This window comes from Ranitomeya imitator, chromosome 8, assembly GCF_032444005.1.
Source record: "Ranitomeya imitator isolate aRanImi1 chromosome 8, aRanImi1.pri, whole genome shotgun sequence".
Taxonomy (NCBI): domain Eukaryota; kingdom Metazoa; phylum Chordata; class Amphibia; order Anura; family Dendrobatidae; genus Ranitomeya; species Ranitomeya imitator.
Window position 1 is genome coordinate 4,883,857 of NC_091289.1, and position 10,530 is coordinate 4,894,386.

A 10,530-nucleotide genomic window follows, 5' to 3' on the forward strand; every position below is an offset into this window, starting at 1 on the left:
CGCAGCCAGCTGCTGCAGCACTGCTTGGACCTGTACAATGTATACTGTCCCCATGTGGCACCACACTACCCTCTCCGGTGTGTTAGGTGCTCTCCCTGACAGGTTGGGTATATGCCACGCTCGTGGGGGGATGCCGGTGCCGCTTGTGGGGGGGACGCCGGGGCCGCGCCTGTGGAGCTCGCTCTCTATAAGGCGCCATTTTAACACTTTGCAGCTCTGGCATTTTGGGACGATTCTGGCTGCGGGAAGGGAAGTGTAAATTGCCACCTGCTGTTTGTTCTCAGGTGAAAATGAGATCTGAGACCAAGAGAAGCGAGCGATGGAGGAGGGGAGGTGCGGGCAGGCGCTGCTGCGGAGGAGCGCTCGTGTCTCCCCCCGCCGTGCGCTGTCCTGCCTGCGCGTCTCCCCGTTTCCTCTCGTTTTGTTATTTCTTGCTTGCCCCTCATCTTCTCATCCACTCACTCTGTGTTGCGGCTTCCATCAGGATCCCCGCGCTCCTTCCTTATTGTGTCCATCTTTGTGCACTTTTCCTGCGGCTTCTAGTAGCAGCGGGGGAGGAAGTAGCGGCGGACACTGAAGGATGAAACTGTCCCCGGGGGAGAGAGAAAGGAGGGGGACAGTGTTACCCTAAATCTCTCTGCGCCTCGAGAAGGGGCTCCGCACAAGCTCTGCATATTCGTAAGAGCCGCGGACCTTTCCGCATGGAGGATCCCCCTCTATAAGGCATGTGAACCTCCATGTGCCCCTCATTTCAGGAGCTCCTTGCTGGCACTCAGTCTGGTCCTCTGGGACATAATACTTCTATTTGATGTGGATGGTCCATGTCCCCCTCCTCATCCCCTGCACCCCCACACTCCTCGCTGCCCTCCTTAGTGCCCCTCTGCACCCACCTTTCTTTTTCTCTCTTTTGCTCCCCTAATTTCCCCACATCTCTCATCCCACCAGAGGTGTCCGCCGCCCTCCCCAGGCGTCGATGGTCGGGCCGCCCGCGCCGCTGCTCTTGTCAGGATCGAACTTGTATTTTAATGAGTCAGATCCAGCTGGGAATAAAATTTTAATGAGTTTGCGGTGAGTAGTGATGTCTCTGCCACCGAGGGGAGAATATATATATATATATATATATATATATATATATCACCTTATACGTGTGATAAGCGTTTGGCGTAGTAAACCATAGACTTAGGCGGAATTGTGCGGACGGATTTGTGATCTCAATAATGGTGGGTGTCACCTCGGCTCCAGCAGAGACCACAAGGGGTATCGGAGGGTCCTGGACCACGGGGTCTTTGTAACGACTGTGGCTATGGAGGCAAGAAATAACTGGTGCCATAAAACAGTAGCTGGGAGCCGCATCTTCCCTGACAAGTGGAGGATAATGGCTGCGTGACAGTGTCGTGTTCAATGTAGGACATGATTATACGTCCGGTCGGGGGTACGTTGTCCTCTACAGCTGTGTTAGGACTACTACGCCCAGCGTGCACCAGTACTCCATCTCCCCCTCCTCTTCGTTCTTTCTGCACCAGTTGATGCCACTTTGTCACCCAGATGCCAGCAGACAGATTACTGATGAAGGTGGCGACGTGTTGGCTGATCATGGCGTCTTTATCCCTCCATGTCTATTGTTAGGATCCAGCCCGTATAATCCCCACCCTCCATGTATCCGAGTGGAAGGGGCCGCTAATGAGAGGACGAAGCCTCTGCTCTCCTGGGTAGAGCTCCAGCACCACCGCAGGGCTCAGCGGGGCTGCCGCCTCTAATTAGGCCATAAGGGGAACGCAGAGATATTGCAGAGGGGGGGACCCCCGCACGGCCATGCTCCGCTGCGGAGAACCCTTAATCCGCCGCCGTGCAGATCGCTCTGAGTCTGTGACCTTAATATGTGAACCTCTCCGTGTATATAGTATGACCCCAATGATAATGGTGACCCCTCTGTTCTCTTCTAGGAGCGGAAGCTGTCTGCCCACCCTTATGTGGAGCTCTATAAGGGGGATAAGATAATCTTCATGTGCCCTCTGTCTCGCCAAGATGACTTCTATGTACCTGAGATGAAGGAGCTGCTGCGGAAGGAGAGAGGCGAGGCGCCCCTGCCCGAGGCTGAAGGTACGTGCCGTAAACTGGGCACCTGTCATGGCGGCTGGGCCTCACCTCCCCCAAAACTGCAGGGATGAAATCTAAGCTTCTCAGCAGGTCGGCCCCTAATAGTCAACGATTATAGCAACTGCTGATGATGGATCCGAGGAGCTACAGGGAGGTGAAAGCCCCCACAACCGCCCTACGTCTGCCAGGGGCAGAGGGGCCACCTCTCACTGTAGCTTGGTCCCCCCATTGTAGAGGGACTCCACCTAACCTTGAGCTGAAAGCCATGAGAGTCCTGCCTGATACTGAGCACACGGCACCACGGAAGGAAGAAGTGGCCACATGTGCCGCTTGCCCCCGGCCTGTCTGTTAATGCGAATATGGAATCTTGCCCCCTCAAGATGCCGCCATCATTGTGCGATTGTTGTAGTGAACCTCGTGGGGAGTATTCATGTCATCGTCTACACGGCTGTATACATTACAAGTGTCGCCGTGCAGGCTGCAGAAATCCATTATATGAAAATGGGAATTTGTCCGGAGAGACCACCTGACTCACCGGAGTGGTAAGAGCCTGCGTATGAGGCTACACATGGTCCATCCAACGTATCTACGGTGGTCGGTCACATCCCTGTAAGTCCAGTCTTGGGCCAGGACCTCTCGTGTCAGGGGTCCGTCAGTCTGTGGGGTCAGTCATGGGACGGATCTGTTTCTTGCAGGGATTTGGTTTTTCTGTGACATGAGCCGTACATAGGACCCAAGGAAAGTCATTAGTTCCTCTCGCAGCCGGGAACCTTCCTCGGAGCGGCGGCTGAAAAACTGACTCCAAACCAACTTTCCAGGGGAAAGTCCTGAGTCCTGCAGCCGCTTCAGGCCGGGGAAGATCCGGGGAACCAAGGAGATGTGTCGGGAGGAAGGAGAAGATCCACACTCTCCTCACATGGCCGATAAACTCTGGAGCGTCCTGGGATAACGCGGCGGGGTCAGCAGACCACACATTGGGCAGATCTCCGGTCCCCGCTGCCATGTTACACCTGATATAGGTGGGATCATCTCAGCTGTAAGGATGGGGGGCACATACTGACACAAGGAGGACAAAGGTTGTGTCTCCTAATTGCCTCCTGCCCGCTCTGCCACGCTCGCACCTCCCAGGGTGCAATGTTTTGCTTCCTGCCTCCCTCCTGATGGGGGGGTCTGGGACGTGGCAGAGTCAGGATGGTAGACGGGTATCCTACAGCTGTGTCAGCTGCAGTTAACATTATTTTGCACTTAATGACTCCCTAGAGCAGTGTCAGCGGGGGCCGTGGGCAGCACCAGCTGTCACTGTCACCTCCTCGTGTTACGTTGCCCTCTGCCCCGACTCCCGGCCATTTCTCCCAGCCAAGGTCATTACTTGTCCTGGTCGTCAGGCAGCACGAGAGGCGCAGATTTGGTTAATGTGCAGGCGGGCGGGCAGGACGTGGAGCTGACACCCCTCATCGTCCCTCTATTATTATCTGTGTCTGTTATTAGGCAGCTGGAAGCTGACGCACCACATGGGCGTAGGGCACAATATACGGCATAATCTGCCGGGCTGGGGGCCACCTGCGAGCGAGAGACTGGTAGTCGTACTACAATAAGTGAAGTTACATCAGAGAAGCCATTGGGCGGGAAAAAACGCATCCTCGGAGACTGCGGCCAGGGAAGGAAATGAAATATAGGGGCTGTTTGCATGGGACTGCAGAGATGAAGAGGCCAAAGTGTAGAAACGTCGTCTCTTCGGTCAGGAAAGCCAATCCATCCAATAAACAGAAGTAAATTTTGCAGCTAAACTTTGCACTAATGACAATTGTGCTGCAGATGTGACAGTCGCCGGGGTCCAGTCGTGCTACGTGCGGACGTCGTTCTGAGGTTTTGCAGTCTCTGAACTCCGGGCTGATGGCGCTCTCCTACACTGATACACTGTAACAAACGCATCCGCTTCATTAGCAAGCCTGGTCAGGACAGATTTGGAAGAATTTCCCATTCACTGTTGCCTTGCGGAGTTACAAAGGCCCAGATGAACAATAGCTTTTTACAATTTTAGGTATTTTTCTGTTTGTGCCACTTTTACGCTTTTTTTTATTTTTCTAGTCTTCGTCTTCTTTATTCTAAGCTTCCAGGACAAAGTGACTGCGGTTCTTTATTTAGATATTTTCAGCTTCATGATTCGAGACTTGCTGCTATGTAGCACTATTTTTGCAACACTTCTAATCTATTTTTTTTTTCTACTGAACAGTTGAAAACTAATTTGCTAAATTTTAGTTATTAAAAAAAAAAAAAAGTGCAAAATCCAACAGAACAACAAAACAAGCAATGACCCAAAACCCACAAATGATGAAATAGGGCTACAGTGTATAAGAAAGTTACAGGACTCTGTTTAGAGGGTCCGGGCTGAGGGGCCTGCTGGGAAGACCCTGATTAATGACCTGTATGTCCAGAGTCTAATCATGTCCCCCTATTTCCCCAGGTGCTGAGCTGGACCCCCTTCTAGAGGACACCCTAAGCCTGGAGCTTGTGTCGGAAAATCAGGAAGAGACTGAGGCTGAAGGCCCCCAACGAAAGGAGCAAACCGACAGCGAGAAGAGCCCCAGCGAATCCGGGGCCAGCGCGTCTTCCTTCGAAGACCTGGACGCTAACGCTGCAGCGGCCGCCAAAGCTGAACAGGGCACAAAAAGAGAATGGAGTAAAATGCCGGAGAGCTGGGAAAAAGAAAGAGCGGAGGAATGACGGACAGATAGGCAGTAACGAGTCCTCGTAGACCTCTCCGAGATTATAGCCGTTAGTAAATCCTTCAGTGCGCTCCTCCCAGCGTGAACATCCGGAGGCGGCAGATGACTCCCGTCCTCCCATCCTGCCGGGAGGTTTAGGTTACTGACAGTCGCTACGGATTTTTGCAGAAAAACTAAAGTTTCCTTTTTAACTTTTTTTTTTTTTTTTTCTGTATTGAAGATCTTACTTTCCATCCGAGAGAACTTTTTTTATTTTTTGTTTTCTGGCAAGGTGAATATTGTCTGAGCGAGGAGCGCGGGCCGAGGACCAGGGAGACGAGCGTCACGTAAAGACTTCGCCACTTTGCTTCACATGTAGGAGACAATTTAGTCCTCAGGGAGTCGGCAGGCTTCAAGGTTGAAGAAGAGGTTTAGAAATGAACTGCACACGATGAAGACGCGGCCCCCGGATCCTGCCGCTCCCCTGTTGTGTTCGGATATAGCGGCACAGACATCTCTGACCAGACTGGGCCGAAGGGAGGGGAAGGCACGGAACCATAAAGCTATAGGCACGTGTGTGAGTGGTAGAATTCCTGAGAGCGGCCGGATTATCAGATATTCTAGATTATCGAATGTACTTAGACCGGCTATAAAGATGACCGGTCTGAGAGGAGATTCTTGGAGGAATTTCCTTACTGTTCTAGAGGATTCCTGATCATTCTGGCCCATAATAGGAATGTCGCACTACCTACTTGATCCCTGGTGGCAGATCCGCAGAATCTGGTGTCATGGACTGCAGAAATACTACCGGGTTATTACGGGGCTATGTTTTACTCTTGAGACATTGCAGCTTTTTGGAGGAAGCAAAGGCCTCGACTCGTCAAATTGTTTTTGCATAAATTCTGATGTAAAACTTGGTAGTTTTACACAAACAAAGCATCTCTGTGTTAGTACACCAGCCCTGTCCACTTTCTGAAGACCAGGGGCAAGTGCAGCCCATAAATTCATCACAGTTTTTGCCATGTCCGTCTCTGACTGAAGTACATTTTTTGTGGTACTTGAACGATTCACAGACTTCGTTTAGAGGCGAGCACCTCTTCATGAATTTGGTGTTTTACTCCAGGGAGCCTCCTCCATGATTGGCAGACAAATCCCAAGTTTTCATGAATCGGGACTATAGTTTCAACAAGTCAGACCCAAGGAGGCCGTCATCCAATGTGCAGATTCTCCTGGTTCGGCTTTGTTGAAATGGTTTTCCTTTATTTGTGGATGAGAAACTGCGCCACAGTCTCTTCTCTCCCCGTGTCCAGGCTTTTTCTTTGCCTCTTCTCTCCCCATATCCAGGCTTTTTCCTGACCACTTCTCTCCCCATAACCAGGCTTTTTCCTGGCCTCTTCTCTCCCCGTGTCCAGGCTTTTTCTTTGCCTCTTCTCTCCCCATATCCAGGCTTTTTCCTGGCCTCTTCTCTCCCCATATCCAGGCTTTTCCTGGCCTCTTCTCTTGCCGGGTCCAGGCTTTTTCCTGACCTCTTCTTTCCCCGTGTTCAGGCTTTTTCCTGGCCTCTTCTCTTGCCGGGTCCAGGCTTTTTCCTGACCTCTTCTTTCCCCGTGTTCAGGCTTTTTCCTGGCCTCTTCTCTTCCCGTGTTCAGGCTTTTTCCTGGCCTCTGTTCAGGCTTTTTCCTGGCCTCTTCTCTCCCCGTGTCCAGGCTTTTTCCTGGCCTCCTCTCTCCCCGGGTCCAGGCTTTTTCTTTGCCTCCTCTCTCCCCGTGTCCAGGCTGTTTCCTGGCCCCTTCTATCTCTTCCTGGTAAGATTTTTTTTTTCTGCCTGTGATTCGGGCAACCCAAAACTGATGACCATTTCCCTTCATGCACAATCCTGAGCTCTGATCCCATCCATTGCAGCACAATACTAGAAAACTAAACCAGTATCCCTTCAGGAAAGGAAGTAATCTGCTAACTGGTCAGGAGACTATTGTTTTACTTTTTGCATGCCAGATTAGCAGGATTTCCAAATCAGGAGGGGCCATTTCATAGGAATTTCCCTTTACATCTATCACCACCTTGTTCCAGAAAACATAATGACTGGTCCCCATCGATAGTCAGGATAGCCTCTCCAGAACAGAAGGCGGATATATCTGATAATCTGGCACCTGCTCAGTCCCTTGTTGACCCTCCGTCTCCCTGGAGGCCTCCTGTTCTATGTGACTAGCAGTCGCTGCTGACCATGTGCCTTGCTGATCGCCCACACGGCCGCACGTCTGGTTCTTCTCTGTAGTCCTGGACCTGTGTGCTGTGCTCGGACAGATGAGCCGTGTAACCCTGTCATGTCCAAGCTGTACACTTTGCATATTATGCTGCGATTGTTTTCCTCATTGCTCCATGTTCGACCATGACTTCAGTTGCTGTAGGTCCGTCCTGCCAGGGGTCTTTTCTGTGCTCGGTGGCTTTGTTACGGACAGCTCCAGCAATAAATCAGCCGCTCACCGTAAGCGCCCGTGTCTCCACCTCATGTCTGAGTGGCGAGTGTCCTCCATTCGTGTTTTGTTCATCAGCGCAGTTTTCGTGTCGTTTTTTAGTTTTATTTATTTATTGACTTTTGCATTGCTCTTTGTTTTTTATTATTCTGATTATTGCTCGTCTGCGGACATTGTATCATTTCCGGTAATTGTAACCTTTCTGGAATAAACCGCTCCTCATTCTGTGACGTGTTCACGTCTCCGCGTTCTGTGCCGCGCATTGTGAGACGCTGTCTGTGTCCTGGGATTCTATCAGGACTAGAGAAACGTCTTCCCTTCACTCCAGATATCAAGGACATGGCGGATCGGAGCTGGATGGTTCCCAACTGGAAGACGACTGCGACTGCTCCTGGCACTTCCATTGTCTATGGATGGACAGTAATCCGAGCTGCACTCCTGTGACTCAAGAGCCCGAAGTCACAATAGTTAGTACCCACCTGATCTATTTATTACATGTGTACGGCGGCATGTAAAAGTTTGGTCAAAATCACTGTTATTGTGAGCAGTTAAGCAAGTTGGAGATGTAATAATCTCTAAAAGGCGTAAACTTTCAGATGACACATTTCCTTTGTATTTTAGGCAAAGGAAAAAAAAAAAAAAAAAAAATATATATATATATATATATATATATATATATATATATCTCAAAAAAATAAGGGGAACACTTAAACAGAATATAACTCCAAATAAATCAAACTTCTGTGAAATCAAACTGTCCACTTAGGAACAACACTGTTTGACAATCAATCTCACATGCTGTTGTGCAAATGGAATAGACAACAGATGGAAATTATTGGCAATTATTAATACACGCTCAATAAAGAAGTTGTTCTGCAGGTGGGGACCACAGACCACATCTCAGTACCAATGCTTTCTGGCTGTTTTAGTCACTTTTGAATGTTGGTTGTGCTTTCACACTCGTCGTAGCATGAGACGGACTTTACAACCCACACAAGTGGCTCAGGTAGTGCAGCTCATCCAGGATGGCACATCAATGCGAGCTGTGGCAAGAAGGTTTGCTGTGTCTGTCAGCGTAGTGTCCAGAGGCTGGAGGCGCTACCAGGAGACAGGCCAGTACACCAGGAGACGTGGAGGGGGCCGTTGGAGGGCAACAACCCAGCAGCAGGACCGCAACCTCGGCCTTTGTGCAAGGAGGAACAGGAGGAGCACTGCCAGAGCCCTGCAAAATGACCTCCAGCAGGCCACAAATGTGCATGTGTCTGCACAAGCGGTTAGAAACCAACTCCATGAGGATGGTCTGAGGGCCCGACGTCCACAGATGGGGGTTGTGCTCACAGCCCAACACCGTGTAGGATGCTTGGCATTTGCCACAGAACACCAGGATTGACAGATTTGCCACTGGTGCCCTGTGCTCTTCACAGATGAAAGCAGGTTCACACTGAGCACATGTGACAGACGTGACAGAGTCTGGAGACGCCGTGGAGAGCGATCTGCCTGCAATATCCTTCAGCATGACCGGTTTGGCAGTGGGTCAGTAATGGTGTGGGGTGGCATTTCTTTGGAGGGCCGCACAGCCCTCCATGTGCTCGCCAGAGGTAGCCTGACTGCCATTAGGTACTAAGATGAGATCATCAGACCCCTTGTGAGACCATATGCTGGTGCGGTTGGCCCTGGGTTCCTCCTAATGCAGGACAATGCCAGACCTCATGTGGCTGGAGTGTCAGCAGTTCCTGCAAGATGAAGGCATTGAAGCTATGGACTGGCCGCCCGTTCCCCAGAACTGAATCCTATTGACCACATCTGGGACATCATGTCTTGCACCATAGACTGTGCAGGAGTTGGCGGATGCTTTAGTCCAGGTCTGGGAGGAGATCCCTCAGGAGACCATCCGCCGCCTCATCAGGAGCATGCCCAGGCCTTGTAGGGAGATCATACAGGCACGTGGAGGCCACACACACTACTGAGCATCATTTCCTTGTCATGAGACATTTCCACTGAAGTTGGAACAGCCTGTAATTTGATTTTCCACTTTGATTTTGAGCATCATTCCAAATCCAGACCTCCATGGGAAATTCATTTTGATTTACATTGATCATTTTTATGTTTTACTGTTCTCAACACATTCTACTATGTAATGAATAAAGATTTACAACTGAAATATTTGTGTTCCCTTTATTTTTTGAGCAGTGTGTGTATGTGTGTATATGTATATATATATATATATATATATATATATATATTATATTCATCTTTTAATTTTTTTAAAAATGACAAAAAGGAAAATGGGCCGATACAAAAGTTTGTGCACCTGTGGAGATTTGTGTGCTCAGCTAACTTTGACCCGAGGTTTCACACCTTAGTTAGCCTGCTAAGGTTCCGGCTTGTTCACCACCATCATTGTTGGGAAAGGCATGGTGATGCAAATTTCCCAACATTATAAAAACCCAGCCTCCTCTAACATCGTGCCAAGAAACAGCAGCCATGGGTTCTTCTAAGCAGCTGCCTAGCACTCTGAAAATGGTGGAGGCCACAAAGCAGGAGAAGCTATAAGAGACCAAAGCGTTTTCAAGTTGCCATTTCCTCCGTTTGAAATGTAATTAAGAAATGGCAGTTACCAGGAACAGTGGAGGTTAAGATGAGGTTTGGAAGACCAAGCAAAATGTCAGCGAGAGCTGCTTGTAGGATTGCTAGACAAGCAAATCAGAATCCCCACTTGACTGCCAAAGATCTTCAGAAATATTTATCAGACTCTGGAGTTGTGGTGCATTCTTCTACTGTTCAGAGACACCTGCACAAATATGGCTTCCATGGAAGAGTCATCAGAAGAAAACCTCTGCTGCGTCCTCACCATAAAGATTAGCATCAAAATTAGGCAAAGAACATTTAAACAAGCCTGATGTATTGTGGAAACGAGTCCTGTGGAGCGATGAGGGTAAAATAGAACTTTTTGGACACAATGATCAAAGCTATGTCTGGAGAAAAAGCGCACAGAATGTCAGGAAAAGACAACCATTAACCCCTTCACGACATGTGCCTTACATGTACAGAGCATGTCGTGTCCTTCCCTTTGATGTAAGCTTTGGTGCTGAGCCCACATCTTTCTCAGCAGAGGTCAGCTGTTTTCAACAGCTGACATGTGCCCCTAACAGCTGCGGGTGGAATCGCAATCCACCCACAGCTGTTAACCCGTTAAATGCCACTGTTAGTCTCTGACAGCGGCATTTAATGTGATTGTGACAGGAGCGAGTCAC

General features: G+C 49.7%; 1 protein-coding gene across 2 annotated transcripts in view; it reads left to right on the forward strand.

Moving 5' to 3' along the window:
• The window catches only part of TEX264 (testis expressed 264, ER-phagy receptor), a 43,168-nt gene extending 35,665 nt beyond the window's left edge, over positions 1-7,503 (forward strand). For both annotated transcript variants that reach the window (XM_069736115.1, XM_069736114.1), the window contains exons 3-4: positions 1,944-2,100; positions 4,562-7,503. In XM_069736115.1, the coding sequence (XP_069592216.1) occupies positions 1,944-2,100; positions 4,562-4,821 (417 nt within the window). In that variant the 3' untranslated portion in view covers positions 4,822-7,503. The remainder of the gene's footprint in view (positions 1-1,943; positions 2,101-4,561) is intronic.
• Positions 7,504-10,530: the final 3,027 nt, after the last annotated feature.